The sequence below is a fragment of the Bombyx mori genome, chromosome 1 (assembly GCF_030269925.1).
Source record: "Bombyx mori chromosome 1, ASM3026992v2".
Taxonomy (NCBI): domain Eukaryota; kingdom Metazoa; phylum Arthropoda; class Insecta; order Lepidoptera; family Bombycidae; genus Bombyx; species Bombyx mori.
The window spans coordinates 19,295,670-19,316,067 of NC_085107.1; the positions used below are offsets into that span (position 1 = coordinate 19,295,670).

At 38.8% G+C, this 20,398-nt stretch overlaps 1 protein-coding gene across 5 annotated transcripts in view; it reads left to right on the forward strand.

Annotated features, from left to right (window-relative positions):
* Window positions 1–20,398, forward strand: part of LOC101746464 (uncharacterized) — an 89,933-nt gene that overhangs the window by 54,203 nt on the left and 15,332 nt on the right. For 4 of the 5 annotated variants that reach the window (XM_038012706.2, XM_062670768.1, XM_038012705.2 and 1 more), the window contains exons 55-75: window positions 1,096–1,304; window positions 1,573–1,649; window positions 2,404–2,588; window positions 3,202–3,317; window positions 3,667–3,755; window positions 4,659–4,789; window positions 5,849–6,006; window positions 6,536–6,661; window positions 7,555–7,666; window positions 7,952–8,128; window positions 8,841–8,996; window positions 10,116–10,217; window positions 10,746–10,831; window positions 11,804–11,996; window positions 12,849–13,010; window positions 14,951–15,110; window positions 16,254–16,396; window positions 17,902–17,985; window positions 18,065–18,116; window positions 18,620–18,787; window positions 19,680–19,772. In XM_038012706.2, coding sequence (XP_037868634.1) covers window positions 1,096–1,304; window positions 1,573–1,649; window positions 2,404–2,588; window positions 3,202–3,317; window positions 3,667–3,755; window positions 4,659–4,789; window positions 5,849–6,006; window positions 6,536–6,661; window positions 7,555–7,666; window positions 7,952–8,128; window positions 8,841–8,996; window positions 10,116–10,217; window positions 10,746–10,831; window positions 11,804–11,996; window positions 12,849–13,010; window positions 14,951–15,110; window positions 16,254–16,396; window positions 17,902–17,985; window positions 18,065–18,116; window positions 18,620–18,787; window positions 19,680–19,772 — 2,779 coding nt within the window. The remainder of the gene's footprint in view (window positions 1–1,095; window positions 1,305–1,572; window positions 1,650–2,403; window positions 2,589–3,201; window positions 3,318–3,666; window positions 3,756–4,658; window positions 4,790–5,848; window positions 6,007–6,535; window positions 6,662–7,554; window positions 7,667–7,951; window positions 8,129–8,840; window positions 8,997–10,115; window positions 10,218–10,745; window positions 10,832–11,803; window positions 11,997–12,848; window positions 13,011–14,950; window positions 15,111–16,253; window positions 16,397–17,901; window positions 17,986–18,064; window positions 18,117–18,619; window positions 18,788–19,679; window positions 19,773–20,398) is intronic. The other variant, XM_038012727.2, reaches the window with a different exon arrangement.

A 20,398-nucleotide genomic window follows, 5' to 3' on the forward strand; every position in this document is an offset into this window, starting at 1 on the left:
AAGCTCACAGCGCACCTGGTGTTAAGTGGTTATTGGAGCCCATGGACATCTACAACGTAAATGCCGCCATGCATCTTGAGACAAGAGTTTTAAGATCTCAAGTATGGTTACAACGACTGCCCCACCTTTCGAACCGAAATGCATTACTGCTTCACGGCAGAAATAGGTAGGGTGGTGGTACCTACCCGCGCTGACTCACAAGAGTTCCTACCACCAATAAAAACTTCGTATCTGAACATCTGTCAACCCCCCTCCCCCCTTTTCGGGCCGCTATTTGTTTTGATTTTGATCCTGCTGGTAGCAAAGTGCGCGGGATCACCCGCTAGGCTCCTCTGAATGTTTCTTGAAAATGTCATCGGAATCGATTCAGCCCATACATCGATATTAACTATATAGATTCATCGATCGCAAATAAATAACATATTATCAGACATGTTTCGTATTATATATAAGAATTTTAAGCAAAATATAATAGTGGATCTTTGTGAGTCTACACATTTCTAGGGCTGGTTGCTTGGTAACTTAAGACATTGAAGTATTTGATTATTTTTCTTCTAAGATTCATATGGAAGCATGGTATTGTCAAATGAATTCATTTTGTATTGAGTATTATATAGTTTAATGTGTACTAGTGGTCCCTCTGTAGTCGAAATTCGACTATAATTATTTGAAATTTAGATTTGGACATTATTATGGTTCTATTGTCATAGACTAATATGTTTCTATAATCACAGATTTTGCCCAGGCTACACTGTAGACAAATATATTAAAGATGAACAATATTAATGATAGTAAAAAAACAGTATATATATGTATGTGTGTAGGTGTTGTGTCAAATACATGGTAGTGTGTGTAATGTTTTCTTTATTGATTTAATTCTTTTTTTTTTGCACAATTTAAAAAATATATTAGTATTCAGCACTTCTTCTCTATGTTCTCTATAAGTGTGAGATATTTTATACCCCTCCGTCCGCGCAATTTTCGTAAAAAGGGGTACAAACTTTCTACTTCACGTATTAATATATAGATAGTTATATAAAAAACATTCCGGAGTTTTGTTTAACATACACGATATTAATACTTTTATTTTTTCAGTATCTTGAAAAAGCCCGACTGGAACCGAACGTGGAATTGGAAACGAAAAATATAAGAACCAAACGAGACTTCGCGGATGCCATGGAGGAAGCGTTGGAAGGACGCGTCTCACTCTGGGTGCACAACAGTTCCTCTGCCGCTCTGAGGATGGGACAAGAGGGAACTGATGAAGTCGTGCCTCTGGGACCTGGAACTAGGCTTGCGTACCGGTGAGAGAGAGAGAATACACTTTATTGCACACCAAAACACAATTTACATAAAAAAAAAAAACAATTAAAAAAAGCAGATACATTTATACAATAGGCAAACAAGGAGGAGGAGAAGCAAGGAGACAAACAAAAAGTCTTTAAGACTTTTTTCTTCTCCCAATAATGAAAAAACCGATAGGTTCTGTTATCCAATATTACAACTCATTTAACTTTCAAATGTCTTCTGATTGTCTTGACAGTATTATTTTTATGGTGACCTTGTCAACAGATGGCGTAATCCCACAGCCCCGAAGACGCTTCGGTTTTCTCTCGCTGGTCCCACTGCCGACTGGCATTGGTCTAACAGTGAGTGCTTTCCCACATGTAAACGGTTTCCCACATATATAATAATGGGAAAATTTTATAAAAAATACACACTTACTGACGAAAGTAACTATAATGATTAAAAAATCATCTAGATATCTGTGACGAAAAACCTCATTATAAATACACAGTGTAGTTTATAAATGTATTAAATATCATAACAGTTAATCGCGGTTTGGTTGTATTGAATATAAATAACTGTGATTATAAATAACTTATAAAAAATATAAATACTGCGCTATGACATGTCCTTCTTCAAAAGAATCTTGTGGAGAGTACTGGCTTGGCTCTGCCCCTGGCATTGCTGACGTCCAAGGGCGACGGTAACCACACAACGTCAGGTCAGCCGTAAGCTCGTCTGCGTGCAAGCTCAATAAAAAAAAAATTAACTTAATATATTAACATCTGGCAAGAGGAAAAGAGGCTGTCTCAGAAGAACTTGGCGCCGCTCGATGGAGCAGGAGCTAGGCGACTTGGGCATGACGAGGGAGGTGCTAGAACAGACTGCCCAAGACCGATGTAAATGGAAGGATTTGATTCGAGCCCTACACCCCAGCAGAGGGTAATAGGAAAGAATGAAGAAGACTATATTAAGATATTTTTTATTTCTTAGTTGGGTGGACGAGCTCACAGCCCACCTGGTGTTAAGTGGTTACTGGAGCCCATAGACATCCACAACGTAAATGCGCCACCCACATAATAATATAATAAATTGTTATTGTTGTTTTCGACGAAGGCATCCCATTCACATTGGGCAGTCATCGAGTGCGCTTAGAAGACGCTGAACGTCTCGGCGGCAAGGGTCCGGGAGCGGGGGTGTTTGTTCATGCCGCGGTGGAAGGGAAAGGGGCTAGATTATGCCTCCATTTGTCAGGACGACTGGTCCTGGCGAACATGCTTAGGTTCGATTTACTATACAAGGTGAGTTTACAAGAACAGTTAAAGTTTTTTTTTTTGCGAGACATTATTGGTGGCCTTGGGGCCTTTCCAGTTTCACCAGAACAGGCCGGTTTAGTTGTGGATAATGGATATGACCTACTTCAACATTTGCATGTTCAAAGTTTTGATCGCTGAACTACAACGCGAGATTGGTTTGCAGAAAAAATACGTAATACAGTATACTCTTGTAACGATAGATTTAGTTTTTTTAGCCTTGTATTGGATTAAATGAAAATATAGCAATTTTGTTTTACAAAACGTAGTTTTATTCGAGAGGGTTCTATCATTGCCCAGGAATTGCAGACTTACATAGCTTATATTAAAGTATAAACTAGAGATGTACTCATTACAGTATGAGTCGATAAAGTAGGGTTTGATTTTTTTAATTTCAACACCTTTGATTTTTAATGCATTTGTAGACAGACGAGCATACGGACCACCTGATCGTAAGTGGTCACCGTCGCTCATGGACGTCTGCAATGCCAGCGGCAGAGCCAAACCGCTGCCTTCCATTGAAAATATGTAAACAAATACGTAGTAGCTCGGAACAAACCCCACTGCTCGTAGTGAAAGTCATGGTGTATGGTCTTCTCAGGTCCGTGCCCGTTGCTCTGATTCGAACCAGTTGTGCACGATCTGTTCGGGCGAGCTCATGTCCGAGGATGTCGGGACGAGCGTCCTCTGCGGAGACGACAGCGAGATGATGCTCAAGTAAATACATTCACTAGTTTTTTCTTTTCCTTCCCTACTTATTCTAGCTACGCCCGGAGTAGGTGAGCTCACGGGTTATGTGGTTACAAGTGTCCATAGACATCTACAACGTAAATGCCGCCATCCAACTTGAGACAAGAGTTTTAAGGTCGCAGTATCAGTTACAACGGCTGCCCCACCCTTCAAACCGAAACGCATTACTGCTTCGCGGCAGAAACAGGCAGGGCGGTGGTACCTATCCGTGCGAACTCATAACACGACCTACCACCAGTAAAACACGGAAAGACACATATGAAAAGTACAGTAAAATCAATAGAAGCATGAATAAAACGTTTTTGTTTTTTTTTAGAATAAAATTCATGTCCCACGACACTGGCTGGTCTGGTGATATACCATTGAAGGAATGCCCCAAAGAAAACGTACCCTGGCTCGTCAAAGGTACGTTCTATTTTAGAAGAAATTTACAATGATAATAATTGACCGTCTGGTGTACTTGTAAGTGACATGGTCACTACACAAGGGGGTCGTAGGCTCGAATCCTGCCAAGGGAAGATATTTGTATGATAAATCTAAAATGTCTTTTCCAGGGTTATGGATGTATATTATATATATGTATGTGCATAATAAAGTTTCTTACATTTATTTCCGTTATCCGGTACCTGTAACACAAGTTCTTTATAAACTTAGCACGGGACCAGTTAACGTGGCGTGATCGTTAGTAAATATAAAAAATATATAAATATATAATCGAAGAAATGAGTGGATGAAGGGGATATGATACAATTTGTTGTTAATTTTACTTGTTATTAAAACTTTGATATCTTGAAGTGTTCTAAAATAGCACTTCGGTAGAATAACATCATCTATATTAATACAAATACTATTATTTTACTAATCTCGCACTCCATTTACAAATACTTTAACAACCGTAATGTTTATACAACACCAATCCTAAATAATAGGTTGGGGAAAAGTCTTTTCGCATTATAGTGTGTATGAACCTGTAATAAAATCTCTTTGGCTATACTATTTGTATCTGGCTGGTTTTGGTATTATCAAAAGTTTAAATTGTAAAGAAGTTAATTCCAAATTCAAGTTAGGAAAATATGTGATTTTTATTTATTTTTCGTACTGTCAAGATGAGTGAATCTAATGAAGAAATTCCCTTTGTCGAAATCTTCTCGTTCGAAAGACCACTTCGTCGCAAGCGACGGGTTCAACGAAGACGGTGACCGGTGCTTGTGGTACCTAAAAGCACCGTTAATGGAAACCAAGCAGCCTTTCACCTCTCGATATATATTAAGATTTGGCTAAAGTGTTTTTATTTTATTATGATCGTAGTACCGAGTCAAGGCAACGTGCCCTATATGGCGGTCTGGTGCAGAGTGGTGAAGGCTCGCAGCGACGGTCGCATATTAGCTACAGTGTGGCCGCTGTACGTTCTCAAGTCGCACCTGCCTCTCGACACCGATGTAAGTACAACACCTAAGCCTTTATCGCACATTAGCAATTCACCACAGAGCCTTGAACGTTGTGGTGCTCGATTCGGAAAGGTACAACTGTCGATAGATTTAGTTTTATATCGAATATTAGAATCAAAAAATCAAACCAGCAAAAGTATAATGTGTGTAATTACTGACGGTACGTGTGACGGTAGTCATCACACAAGGTTTTTGACTGATGCCTGAATTTCGCTTACGACATTTTCAAGATAAGCTTGTATATATACCTACAAGTTCCGAACAACAACATTCAGACCGTCGGTTTACCGAGCAATATCGCCCGCTCGGTGAAAATCTTCCTTTAGTCGTTATACCTACAGTACGTGTAAATCCGCACGGGTAGGTACCACCACCATGCCTATTTCTGCCGTGAAGCAGTAATGCGTTGCGGCTTGAAGGGTAGGACAGTCGTTGTACTGTAAACTCTCTTGTCTCAAGTTGGGTGGCGGCATTTACGTTGTTAATGTCTGTGGGCTCCGGTAACCACTCAACACCAGTGGGTCGTTATTTCGTTCACCCATCTAAGCAATAAAAAATTAAAAAAAGTTCCGTTAAACATATTTTTCCTCATACCTTGCAAATTTTGCTGTTTCATTTAAACGTCCATGCACAATTTATTATTTCCTAAAGCTAAATTCTTGGTTTTGTTTCATAATTTAAATGACTGTTCATAAATTTTGGTATGTACCTCCGAATATAATAGTCATAATCATCATCATCATAGTCTTTTGGCAGAACAGTCGTGGTCATGTGGAATCTTGATTTATTAAAGCATTAACAGCTGTTCTCCATAGTTCGCGAGCTGACAGTCGTGATCATGTGGAATCCTGATTTATTAAAACCTTGACAGTTGTTCTCCGTAGTTCGCAAACTGAGGGCTAGCGCACGCACTCGGTAAGTGGGGTGCTGGTAACAAATTTCATATAACCCAGCCATAGAGCTTCGTCCACGAAATATTTTACCATTGACCCTACCCTGAACAATAAGTTTGTCGATAAACTCTGAATACAATAAATGTTTTTGTTGTAGGTTTTAATTAGAACCGAATCCGGTATATCAGTGTCAGAAGCATGTCCGGAGCCGACATCCGCTCCTCTAGTGCAGTCCGCGCCGGGACGCGGCACTAGTGTACATTTACTGGCACCGGGAACTACGTCAGCAAGGCACAATCTGCTCTTCCAATACAGGTCTGTAATGGAGAGTGTAGTCCTCTCGACCATGCTTCCCTTGCGCTATGACATGCCCTACTTAAAAAAAGGGTGGTGAGTACTCAACGGTAATCAGCGGTTTGGCTCTGCCCCTGACATCGCTGACGTCCATGAGCGACGGTAACCAGTCACCATCAGTGGGGCCGTATGCTCATCTGCCTATAACTGAAATAAGAAAAGTTACTATTGATATCTCCATTGTCTGAATTAGTCGACTGAATGATTTCCAGTCAACGATAACTGGTCTAGTGATCGGACAAACCTTTTTATTGTAGACCACAAATAAATGCAGTGCGTATCAACTAATGTACTTTAATGTAACTGTCAATCCCACTAAAAAAAAGTTATTACTTTTATGTTCATACATTACTAAAAGCGTAACAATAGGTCGCGATGAAAAGTCATGTTTAATAATCAATACGATAGTAATTTCAACCCTGAAGTTAAATGAACTCGATTGGGGCCATTGAATAGGGTTGTACCAATCGATTACATTATTGTCCCACAGGAATATAGAATGTCCAGTGACAAGAGACGCGGTCCCGCTTCACTACGGCGTGCCGGACACTTCTGTGTTCGAGAAACGTGGGCCGGTCTCTAATGTCGATCACGTCATCGATGAGATCATTAAATGGTGAGATGTTATCATGATGATGTCATGGCGAAGGTGGATTTCGATTTATCTAACTAGTCGCTTCGGGTAATACTTGAATTGAAGTTAGTAGTTTAAAAGAGATCCGCAATAAATATTCTGCTCTCTAATCGATACATCGAAGATGATCTACGATCTACTCTAGTCATCCAATGCCATCGTCGCTCCGTCTGTTCAAGAAATAGATACTCTAGTTCGTTTACGCAAATTTACCATGCAGCCAAGAGGCTATGAGTTGGTTGGTTTTTAGGATTCCCTAAAGTTTTTTTTCTTTTTTTTTCTCTGCCTAATTGTTAGTAGTCTAAGAGGCTATTCCACCTACGCCCGGGCGGATAGGGGGGCTCACGGGCTCAACCTTTGCAAGAGCAGTGCTTCGCTAAATCAACCATCGGATCGGAATTGCAAAATAGCACTGCAAATTTAGTACATTAATAGACAGTAATTTTATATGTTGGCTTTTTACTTTCATTATAAAAATCCTATTCTACAGTTCTTGTCTTTAGTGTACAATCATAGATGTTAATTTTTTTTACCATTTAATAAACCTCTAAACTTATATCTAATTTATATTAGTTGAGATTCAGTTGCAGAACAAAATCACTTTTGTTCGCTTAAGGTCAAGATCATTACTATCCTGCATCGGGTCGCGATTCCGATCCGGTAGTAGATTCATTCGCGAAGCAATTGCTCTTGAGTTGTTAGGTCTCCTTCGGAGGCGCTCGGGCAGTTGTTAGCAAATCCCGCCCCTCTTGGCTGAGCCTTTGCTCGCCCACCTGTCCTGGTGAAACTGGAAAGGCCTACGGGCCACCAGTAAACTATCAAACATAAAAAAAAAAACGATCAAAAGAGCGCAAAAGTTTTTATCGACATTCCAGGCTCGATGATTCTGGTCGGAAAGCTCGATCGGACTGGCCCTACTCTATCGTGTCGAAGCAGTGGTGCGGACTGTGGCAGCCGGCTTTACTACAACCACGATCTGACGTCACTGTGAGTATGTTAATAATAATAGTTTGTTATTTGCAAAACAAGGTTGTATTCAAAACAGGAAGAGACTTTTTTATTGCTTAGATTGGTGGTTACTGGAGCCCATAGACATTTACAACGTAAATGCGCTACCCACCCACCTTGAGATATTAGTTCTAAGGTCTCAATATAGTTACGACGGCTACCCCACCTTTCAAGCTGAAACGCATTACTGCTTCACGGCAGAAATAGGCAGGGTGGTGGTACGTAACCAGTAAATTATGGTTATTTTTTTTTCATTTTCATCAGGTCCGTTACCAAGCCGTCCGCGCGGGTGGTGGCTGCTGTCTCGAGCTGCAGCTATCCCCGGTGGTGCTGCTCTGCAACGCGGCCCCGATAGCACTAACGCTGCGAGCTTACGACGCGGCGCCCCTGTGCAAGCTCGAACCGGGAACGGTTATCGCACCGCCGTCCACTGTTGTCAAGGTGCCTACCACACATTGTACCAACCACATAAACGAGCTACAGTAGAATTGTCGTAATCTTTAAATTAATACGTGAAGCAAAAACTGTATCCCGTCATAACAAAATTGCGCGGACGGAGCAGTATGAAATTTCTCACACTTATAGAGGATATAGAGGATGCAGAAAGCAATTTTTTTTTAAATTCATTTATTGAAATTACTTTACTGCCATTTATTATACGTTGAGGATTTTATTATTATTTTTAATTGTATAGAAGGGTGGACGAGCTCACGGCCCACCTAGTGTTAAGTGGTTATCAAAGCCCATAGACATCTACAACACAAATTTGAGATATGAGTTCTAAGGTCTCAGTATAGTTACAACAGCTGTACGGTGGTTAAGACCTGCGCGTGCTGACAAGACGTCCTACTGCCAGTAAAAGTTGATATGGATTGCTTAACCAGGATATTGTGTCAAAGGTTTTTCGCGAAGTGCCTAAGACTAATGCTTATGAAAAAAAATTTGGCTTTTATTTATTTGACTATCTCAATATCGTTCGAGTACGAATAATTAACGAACATCATTTTTAATGTCCCCACCTAATTATTTTATTACCTTTGTTATTATAGTTATCACGATAGACATAGTAATTTGTATAATTTTGAAAATATCGATTTTTTTCGATTCGTATAAATACGTCACTAAAGTAAATACTTTTTACTTTTACAAATAGAAACCTTTCTTCATGTCCGTGGAAATGGGCCGCGAGACGTTTGTTAGCGGCCAGCTGCAGGTCTCCAACGAGGACCCGGGTCGCTACGGAGCCCCGCCTCCGGGGCAGGTGGCCCTCGATCACTCGTTAGAATTCGCCATACAATGCAACCAAAAGGTACGCTCAATTTTTGTATGACGTTGTAGAGATATACGACAATGGGAAGATCTTCCACTGAGTGGGCGATATTGTTCAGTAGACCGACGACCCAAATGCTTTTCTTACCTATGCTGATAGCCTTAAAAGGCTATTTCAGTTTCACCCTAACGTGTGTAGGTGAGCTTACGGGGCTCAAACTGGAGTGATGCTAACACTGACCCTAGCAAGAGCAGCACTTCGCAGAATCTACCACCGGATCGAAAACGCGACCCACTGATAAGATCCGGCGAGGAACTCAGTGGGCTGGGTCTATCGGTTAATTCGCTCGTCGAGCCCTTTGTCGCAAGCGACGGGTTCGACGAGAACGGTGACCGGTGCTTAAAGTACCTAAAAGCACCGTTAGTGGATCGGGAGGATCCGAGATGACGTGTTTTGGGCGACGTCGACTGCTTTCCATTCTGTCCGCAGGATCGGGAATGAGTAACTTGCATTTTGGGCTAAATGAATTTGTACCTTATTATATTGTACATATGGCTCTAGTACGAAATTGGGTTTTTCAAGTTTCGACAATTCCGCTTTCTTCCCTCGATATATTCAATCGATCTCAGGTCATGAGGTTGCAGTTCAAACTTGATACAATTTTTTGGCGGGAACGCGAGGAGTGTAGTTGTGTGATTTGTTTTATTTTGTCTTATTAGTGTTTCTTCAGGTTTAAAGGTGTAATAACGGTGGTTTATTAACTGTTTAATATCTGTGAAAGTGCACAGATGTGAGCAAATGAAACAAAGCCGCTGGACGTAACTTCTCGAGATCCTCCATTACGTCCATTGAAAAAATCTCTGTAAATGACCACCACCATTTACTGAGATTATATTTCATCCCATATCATCTCATTTCATTTCATTTAATTTCAATCCAGTTGATTGATGTCTCAAATTAATCATATTCATTTCATTTCACTCCATATTATCATTTTCCATAAAAATAAGAATATAAATTAAAATAAGACATGACTTAAAGGTCGTAGTTACTAGGTCATAAAATCCCTTAAATAAATCAAACTTGTTACCTAGAAGTAAATATTGTATACAAACTTGATTGATTTTTCTTTTATTAATTTTCACATAATTCCGCCAGGTGGCGCTCATGACAATGTACTATCAACTCATAAAAGAAATAAACGTACTCGGCGTCAACTCGACCTACGAACTTCTCAACAGATTGGATACAAAAGTTATGGTGAGATTCGACTTGATAATACCTCATAACAACTTAATCTAGCGTTTGTTATTATCCTTTATATTATTTTCAAGGTTTTGAATTAACAGATTAATTCACTTTACGAAGTGCTAATTTTTGTGTTACTAGGCATGAAAACTATGATATATTTGTTATGCAAAGAATACAGATTGATGTAAATATCTCTAAATGATTTTGTGTGGGTCGCCATCCGTTTCTACTGCAATGGAATTGAACGCAGTTACATTGTTGAAGAGATACCTGTATGGTAGGCAGGCCTTGTCTATATTTGTGGCGTTGTCGATGCTCATGAGCGAAAGCCAATGTAGGCAATCAACAAACTTTAAGTAACTTTACCATAAAAACATTCAACCAAAAAGAAATGTTACAATCCTAGTAAAAAACCTTTAACTAATATGTAGCGTACGTAGATAGCCGCGAATGTTTGAAACATTTCGTAATTAAAAACTAGTTTGTGGATTAATCAAATTATATTTTATTTACTCAAAATATATATAAAATATGCAGGTCTCCGCCATTGCTGTGCCGAAAGAGGTCGAAAATGACGTAGCGCTAATGCCGAAGACATTCAAACTAGCAGATCCGACCAAAAGGTGCGTGCATGGGCTGCTTTATACAAATAGTCGATTTATTTACTTACTGACCGGGTGGTGTAGTAGCTAGAACTCCAGACCGTTGCGCCGGGGTTATAGGTTCGATTCCCGTATCGGGCAAACATTCGTGTGATGAATTCCTTAGCATCATCATCATTCTCCTGCCCTTCTCCCAGTCACGTGGCATCGGTGCAACTAGTTTTCTCCTTCCATACTCCTCTATCATATACCATTTCTTCGCTCACTCCCCTCTTACACATATCGTCTTGAACACAATCCATCCTTTTTTTCTTAGGTCTACCTCTTCCTCATTCCTTAATCACCAAATAACCGCTCTAGTGACTCTTAGGGAGAGAAAAAATAGGCTTAACTTTCACCATTTCAAATAACAATAAACTTCTAGTTATTGACTATGAAAGCAACAAATAACAATAGAATTACTAGTATAATTTATTTATTTTATTTATTTATTACATTTTATGTAAAATTTACATTGGCGGACTTCAATGCCTAAGGCATTCTCTACCAGTCGACCAAAGGTAGTGCAGAGTAAATAGTGGTAGGTGCAATGAAATTTATATTAAGTTACAAATACATACACAAAAAAGTACATATCGACGCTTGAAAGGCAAACGTGACTAAGCGACAATAACTGCTTTATACATAAATGAGACGCAATAACCATATTCGATACGCAAAAAATATATATATTTCTAGGTCTGTTAAAATTATTTAAACCCAATATAGCTAGATTTGTTAAAATATAAAATTTTTCAGGTATTTGAACTTTAAATTAGTCTACTGTAAAGTTCACGCATTGTCGCTTAGTCACGTTTGCCTTTCAAGCGTCGATATATACATACATATATACACAATCACACATACATATACATATACACATCATACATATATACATACATACATATAATTTAGTGGTTTCAGAATATTTTGAATTCGCGTACACTGTTTTAGCGTCCACGGATTGCAACTGTGCCGCTTCTGGCTGCAAGGCCGTTGGCGCGGCGGCGACCCATCCGAGCTCCGGCTGTACCTGTGTCTCGCTTTACCTTCCGGGCATTACCCTGCTCACACGCCGGTCCCGGTCAGGCTCGGAGCTGCGCCCCTGAGACGTTCGGTCGCACTCATTGATGCTAACAGAGAGTCGGTATGTGTTAATGTCTATGAATTTTATTTGTACATTGTGACGATGATCATTAGGAACAATATGTTTACCATAGCATACCATACTTAACAATATGTTTAAAATAGTGGCACCCAACAATGCGGACTAGTTACATTTTACGACGTTGTTGTTGATTTGTTTATTTATACCATTACTTGCATACGATTTTTTTTCTTTTTTTGATGTGAAACATCTATAGCCGCACGTAAAACCGATTTCTGGCGTGGCGACGCATGCAGTGGGGACGCGTCGCCATGCGCAATCGACTGTGCGATTCTCTCCCACTCGATCCGATGTTAAGCCATCTCTCTCGCTACACTGAGCTCGGATACCTATGGTGTATACTCTGTAGTGTATACAGTGTACTGTATACTACAGTACACGTAACCTGTGTTTTACTTGAAAACAAATTATTTTTTCGTAATATTTTAGTTTATCATTATGACATATTTAGTTCCTATCACAATTTGTTCTTTTCTGCATATTACTTTTACAAAATAATGTCGATGTTTCACATCTGCCAGGCGTCCCGTGACGGCTCACATTTTTTTTTTCCTCTAAGTTTTAATATTGTTATCTTATTCACAACCGCTCTTATGTAAGTTGTGTTCACATGCAAAAGGGTGAATTCTATAATGTATTATTTTTTTCTAAATAAGTTCAATGTTTATGTATACAGATTTTATCAAATTGCGTAAACAAGAAAATAATGAATTCATATGTCGATTGTTATTGCCGTTGTAGATTTCGTAGCCTTTCTTACTGTCGTCCATGGACATCAGCAATACCGTTACGTGTGTGACAAGATGTGTTAACAATAATGATGTGTAACAGGTCCCGATAGTGATCACGCAAATAAAACACGAAGACAGATGGATGATCTCGGTGGCACGCGACCGCTGCCCGCAGTTCGTCGTGCACAACCGCACGAGGCATACTTTAGCTGTGGCGCAACCCATGATGTCGCCAGAGGAACCCTCCACGTCCGCAGTACCGGTAACACTACTTGAGACCTTATAACCTTATATCCTGATCCTTATAACCTTATATGACCTTATATCTCAAGGTGGGTGACGCATTTACGTCGTAGATGTCTATGGGCTCCAGTAACCATTTAACACCAGGTGGGCCGTGAGCTCATCCACCGATATAAGCAATAAAAAAAAGTATCTGAAGCTTTTATTCCGTAGTCCGTAATCGCTCAGTAAGTCGAAATTCGGCTATAATTATTGATCTTAATATATATTAATTACGTGTCACGTTGTTTGTCCGCTATGGAAACCTAAGCTACTGAACTAAAAAATAGAAAGTAAATATTAATAAATTTGAATTAAAAAGAGTGTAAGAAAAAATGATTTTATTGTAAAAAAAGCGTAGGGTGCATGGTATCAGTAGTTATAATAAAAGCGTATTTTGTTAGTTTTTTTAAACTATTATTTATTTTTGTTGTATTTACTTCGGGAATCGTCTCGGTTAAACTATACATTCCTTTTTTACGATTGAAAGACTACTGGTGGTGCGGAGGCCTTTCGAGTTTCCTTTTCAGCCTCCAAGCGAGGGCGAGCACGGGCTCAGCCAGGTTTTGTGGTTTTTGCTAACAGCTCCCCAAGCGCCTCCAAAGGAGACCTAACAACTCAAGAGCCGCTGCTTCGCAAATGACACACTATATAACAGCCGGCAAACTTCTTGAGCATTTGTTGACGTAGTGGGGGTAAGTTTGCGCATGGTACACTCACATGCAAAAACATTATTTACTCTGCGTCATAATGCAATTAAATTATTAAAATCAACATATGTATTTATTTATATATTTATTAGAACATCAACAAAAAATATAGGTTAATAATTATAATAATTTAATCTTGGGGTAAGATAGATATTCCTTCTATTAAGTCAAAACTAGAGCTGTTGCCAGGTCTTCGTTCAGTTGAAGCGAAGCTGGTATTTGTAATTTTTTTTCGTTATCATAATCTTGACCATTATCATCATCACTGTTTTCATCATCCGAGTCGCCATCATCGTGATAAGTCGACATAGGGCTCATCGGTGTAGTTTACGACTCGGTCGGTTCGATCTTCTTTTTTGTCTATAATTAATTATTTTTTGAAGATATTCGATTCGTAGTAATCGAATGTTACTTTTTTCAATTACCAGCTTCCGATTATTTTCTGTTTTTTTTTTTCCATCTGAAGCCTAGCTCTTTCATAATTCGTCGTAAACTTCATTCCGAGCCATTAAAATGTATATCTTCTTTAAAATTTTCGAAGCCTTTCTACGGTACGGAGTTTCGCTGCTTGTTATGTAGTTATTATGATTACATCTTTTTATTACAGATTGAACGAAACTATCCAATCCGGTAACTTTCTTCTTCCCTGATCTTTTCTTACCCGGAGTCCCAAGCACGATGAGCAAGCCAGAGCCTTTAGCTTCGTTAATAATGCACCTAACAGTACTCACTGATGTTTTTGTTGCTTCCGAAGTCTGTTTTACTTTTTCCATAATATCATTCTTCCCCTGTTTTATAATGAAGCAATATACGTCGTACACAATTTTTCTACCCTTTCTTTTGAATACTACACCAGTTTGTCGCGGCATAGTGTATTTTTTATAAAAAATCAACAAACTTTCAACAAATAGCAATGGCAACAAAGTCCACAAGCAATTATAACAAATAACTTAACGATTAATAACGATAGACTTTCCACTGTACGCAAGCGTACTTTTGGGAGCAAGCGGAACGAGGGTGCGGTGCGGGACGTAAGGTTCGATTGATCTACCAATAACGCGCTCGATACGATTTCCCCTGCCGTCGCGCCTCACCCTCACCACCAAAGTGATCTAAAATTCGGTTCTGCGCAGTCAAGGTCATTTGCTCACGATGTTCGCCGGTTACTATACACGTTTTGTTCTGAAGTATATGTTCGTTTTGTCGTCAGGTGATGTCGGAATGTTCGGGCGCGGGGTGGTGGTGTATCGCTCATCCCCAAGCGGTGACGCACTACACGACCCCCTCGCACAACAATCGCTACCCTCCGCCGGCTAACACTTTTGACTCCAAGCCGGAAATTCCATTCCTTACCTTCACTATAGTGCACGGTTAGTATAGTAATAGTATATCGACGCTTGAAAGGCAAACGTGACTAAGCGACAATGCGTGAACTTTACAATAGACTAATTTAAAGTTGAAATTAATTTAAAATATACATGAAAAATACCTGAAAAAAAATTTATTTTAACGAATCTATCTGTAGGATTGAAATGACTGTAATAGACCTAGAAATATATATTTCGAATATGGTTATTGCCTATCATTTATGTACAAAGCAGTTATTGTCGCTTAGTCACGTTTGCCTTTCAAGCGTCGATATCATTGTTCCTATCTGCAATAATAATGTTAACAAAATAAATGATTTTTTCAGTTAGTCTTTTTAATTGCGTCGGGTTTTCGTTTCGCTTAATATGTTTATTTTCAAAGTGTTGCTGGCCGATTTTTGGTGCGACCACTAAGAATTGGATATTCCCATCTGAAGATTACCTGAAAATTGCATTGGATTCGGTCTCGCCAAGTCTATAAGGAACAAACATGCTCACATCGACTTTTATATTATGCTATGTACACACATGAATCGTCATTACACAAATAAACTTAACATGCTTCGAAAGACGTCTCAAAATGACAATCGAGATTCAATTACAGATGTTTCTTCTTTTGAAGTGTCATAGTGACGTTTTATACGTCGACTTATAACAGTTATCCAACAACATTGAGGAAACAGTTGACTATACCTAATCTTAGTTAACTAAGCAGCATCGCCGATATATACAGAGTTACAGGTTATGTCGACCTATCTCCGTTAAGGGCGTGTAGCTTACACCCTATCGTAAATCTAACCGATTTAGATATATTGGAATTTAATTGTTTTTTTATAAAAAAAATACCGGATTTTCGGCTTAGATATTTTGAAATGCGTGTCTTATTATTATCACTTGATTTTTACTTGTAAAATAAGATACTGTATGATCCCAATAACCAATATTGTACGTAAAATGAATAAATAAGTCGTTGTAGACGATTAAAACTTATAAAAACTAATCTAATATTATAAAAAAATTAATCACCCTATTCGCCTCTATGATGGCTGACGATGGTCTTAATAATACGGTTTCACCGACACTGGGCAATGTTCAGTTAATTCCGTAATTTATAATTGTAATGATCGGTTGAGTTATCCGCTTCAGATGACGGCAACAAGGAGTGGTGTCAGCCGGCTGCGATGACGGATGGCGAGCAACTCGTGCAGCTGCCCGACAACGTAACGATAAAGCTGCGAGTGCACGCGCACCCGCACTCAACGCACATCGAACTGCAGAACGTCGATCAGGTTTTGTTTTTTAATGATTAAGCTTTACTGGTGGCCCGGAGGCCTTTCCAGTTTCACAAGGACAGGTGGGCGAGTAAAGGCTCAGCCAGAAGGGAAACTTAACAACTTAAGAGTAGCTGCTTCTCGAATGAATTTACTACCGGATCGGAATCGCGACCCGCTGAGGAGATCCGGCGAGAAACTCAGCAGGCTGATGTTTAGATTGGGTTGCATGTCGAACTCTTTGTCGAGTTCGACGAGTACGGTTACAGGGGTCCCTACTCCTAATGTTAGAGCGGAAGGCGTCTAATGCAAGGATTATTGGATCTGATAGATCCGTAAGGACGTGTCGATCGGGTACTGCTGTCATGTTTAAACTACCTTTGGAGAGGCTAAAAGATACCAAATATAAGCCGCGATCTGGCTATGCCCCTACCCGTGAGAGACGGTAATCACTCACCGTCTAGTGGGTCTTTTTTTTTATATTGCTTATATAGTTGGACGAGCTCACGGCCCACCCAGGTGCTAAGTGGTTACTGGAGCCCATAGCCCATAGACATCTACGACGTAAATGCGCCACCCACCTTGAGATATAAGTTCTAAGGTCTCAAGTATAGTTACAACGGCTACCCCACCCTTCAAACCGAAACGCATTACTGCTTCACCGCAGGCAGAGTGGTGGTACCTACTCGTGCGAACTCAGAAGACATCCTACCATATAATTACGCAAATTATAACTTTGCGGGTTTTTATTGCACGGTGTTATTTCTTCACCGTGGAAGTCAATCGAGAATCGAAAATTTGTTAAGTACGTATTTGATTAGAAAAATTGGTACCCGCCTGCGGGATTCGAACATCGGTGCATCGCTGCTACATACGAATGCACCGGACGTCTTATCCTTTAGGCCACGACGACTTCAAAACGTATACACGTCTGCCAAAAAAGGCAAAAAAATGCATACTATGCTACGTATTGGTGTAAATATTCTATATAATTGTGAATGTGCGATCAAAAAAACCCGCTTAAACTTTATTTAATTATATTAAAAACGTTTTCATATTAACTACCGTAAAAATAAAAACTGTAAGTATTGTATTAACTTTCAATATTAATTTTACTGAATTGTTTTATAAAATTTATAAGGTTAAGCTCATAGACATCACAAGGTGAATGCCACCCGCTTTGAGACATGTGGCCTAAATTTTAGTTATAGCACAATTACTCCCACCCCGTTAATTACTATTAACCATTAGGGGTTGGCTTGAAGGTTTTAATTTTGGAACATATATTTATCTATTTAGTTTACCTATTTAGAAGAGAGGGGAAGAGGTTGAACGAAGAAGACATGGATGGAGTGTGTGAATGACGATATGAGAGAGAGAGGTGTGAGTATTGAGCTGACGGCTGATAGAAGAGAATGGAAGAGAAAAATTAGCTGTGCCTACCCCACCTAGTGGGATAAGATGAAGGAAGAGAAGTGATTTATCTATTTAACTATTCTAACTATTGGCGGATTTGTTGACAGGACGATATATCGGCCAGCGATATCCGTCGTCGTTTGTTCGGTGCGTTCGCAACACACATATCGCACGAGTCACTAATCGACACCGTAAGTCTAAAGTATTAAGATTCGATCTAATAATTTATATGAATTGTTTTAACCAAAACATTCTTTTTTTATATTACAGGGCGAATTGTCTGTACCACAGAGTTTAGATCGACTGGGTGGTCATGTGAAATGTATGTGTGTTATTTTTTTAAAATTTTCTTTTGTCTTTATTTTAATTTGGAATTCAAAGTTTTCTGGCCTCGTCAATGATGCAGTATCGAGATTATTTTTCGTATAAAAGGTGCTGCATACATCAACAGTTCAAAAAGTAATTAATATCTTTGGATTTAATGTAGTAGAATTATGAACATTTTTCGGTTTTTCAGTTCATTAAAGAAATGCAACTTCTGCCGTGCTCAATTTATTCAAAGTATTTAATATAAAAGTCACTTATTAATTGAACAATAAATAACGTTATTCTTAAGAACAATAAAGAAGAGGTTTGACATTAATAGTAGTAAGTCATAATTATCGAACAACGACATCTAGTAGCCGCGAGATGTAACCCTTCGTTCCATCACCACCAAATCCAATTTATTAATTAATTGTTTAAAAAACTGAAAATGTATTGTGTGTCAATTAAAATAATCTAAGATTTGGAATAATTATGTAATATTAACTATTTTTCGTCCAGTACTCCATCAGAACGTTGCTCACGAGGAGTCTGGAGAGTCCTCGCCGATACCGTGGGCGAACGAACACGCCATCTGTGGTCCTCAGGGGAGAAACCCCATAGCAGTAGCGGCGGTTACCGTGGAGCACTGCCAAGAGAGTCCCGACGCCGCGGAACTATCCTCTGCAGGTAATATAAAAATATGTCTTGACTTGTAAATAGCCTGTACCAGGGGTGGCCAAATTCATTAGAACCAAGATCTACTGTGTACTGACGAAACACTGCGATCTACCAATTACCTTTCTTGAATTTTAATGGAACAATGTAGTTCAGTATACAAATAAGTAGCATATTTTCTTTTATTAAAAATATTAAAATAAACCTGAAATTATATAATAAAAGAATTATTGTGTAGAAGAGAGGATAAATAATATGACTTAATGATCATTAACAAATGGTACAAGATGAAGATGATGCGTGCAGCAATTGGTGATTACATTGCGCAGTCTGTTCTATGTGTTTATATATTTTGTCTTGCCACGATCGACTGAATTAATAGCCACGATCGACCGGTCTTATACGAATAGATGCGATTCTTTAAGGCACGTCGAAACATCGGCTAAACCCACCGGGAATGAGAGAGATCCTTATCAGAAATCGTTTATACAGTATAGATTATTGTAAAACTGTGAAAGAAGTGTTTTTGTCCGTTGACGGTATCACATATTTATGACTGCCGAAGATGTAACAGCGCAATGTGAGTGAGAGTGAATTTTCATTCCATCGGCTCTTTAGACTTCGCTCGTAACTTCCTTTAGGAGATATGACTTGTTTTATTGATTCACGCATAATGTTTGTTAAATATGGTTCATTAACATTGACAATAGCACGTCGAGGGCTGCGTTGAAATGTTTTTTTCTTAGTATATTACAGAAAACGCAATCAAACATTTTATTGTTCATTCGTTCTGGAATATTCTATATTGCCGGCGCTGAGTGATAATCAATATTAGGTTTATAAACTTTTATTGTTGTTCTAATGTATTTCTTAATTTATATTTTGATGATCCATTTTGATACAGTTGAGAATCCAAGTCATTTGGAAGAAAAAATACACTTTGAAATAAGTTCATCTGAAGTATCAATCAAAATTACTCCCGAGAAAAATGATGCCGGTATTTTTGAAGCAACTACATAATTATGTATCGTTATTAGTAAATAAAATACAATAATATCTGAAGCTTAGTATTAGTGTTTATGATGGTATTTTTTTTTTAAAAAGATAAATACTGATTATAATGCTTTAGTGTACAGAATTTGTTTGATCTTGTTATAGTTTTAGATTACCAAGCTTAAACACGAAATGTACGGAATAGCGAAAGGAAATGCTTTATCGTTCAGTTAAAAAACGAAAACTCTTTTGTATTTTTTTTGTTACAAATTCAGAATAAATGGTCATCATTATGATGTCCTATCCGCGCGTAGCTGGAATAGCTTCTAATGCTACCAGTGATTAGGTAAAGGGACAAAAACATGATGACCGTGCTATAGTCGATTTCTGGGCATGGGTCCCTTAAAAATCTCGCCACAAAGAATGGTCCTCTTTAGTGGCGACTTACGACATCCGTCAGGCTGGTCTAACAGTTCATATCAAACCAATAACGAGTTAGAGTTGTGATTAGCTTTTACGAAGCTTTTGATTAAATCTGAAGTTTTAAGCTCTATCATTAGACACCCCTAAAAATGCAGCGCACTTATCAAAATCTTTTCATATTTCTTTAAGTAGTGTGAGTTAGTAGAA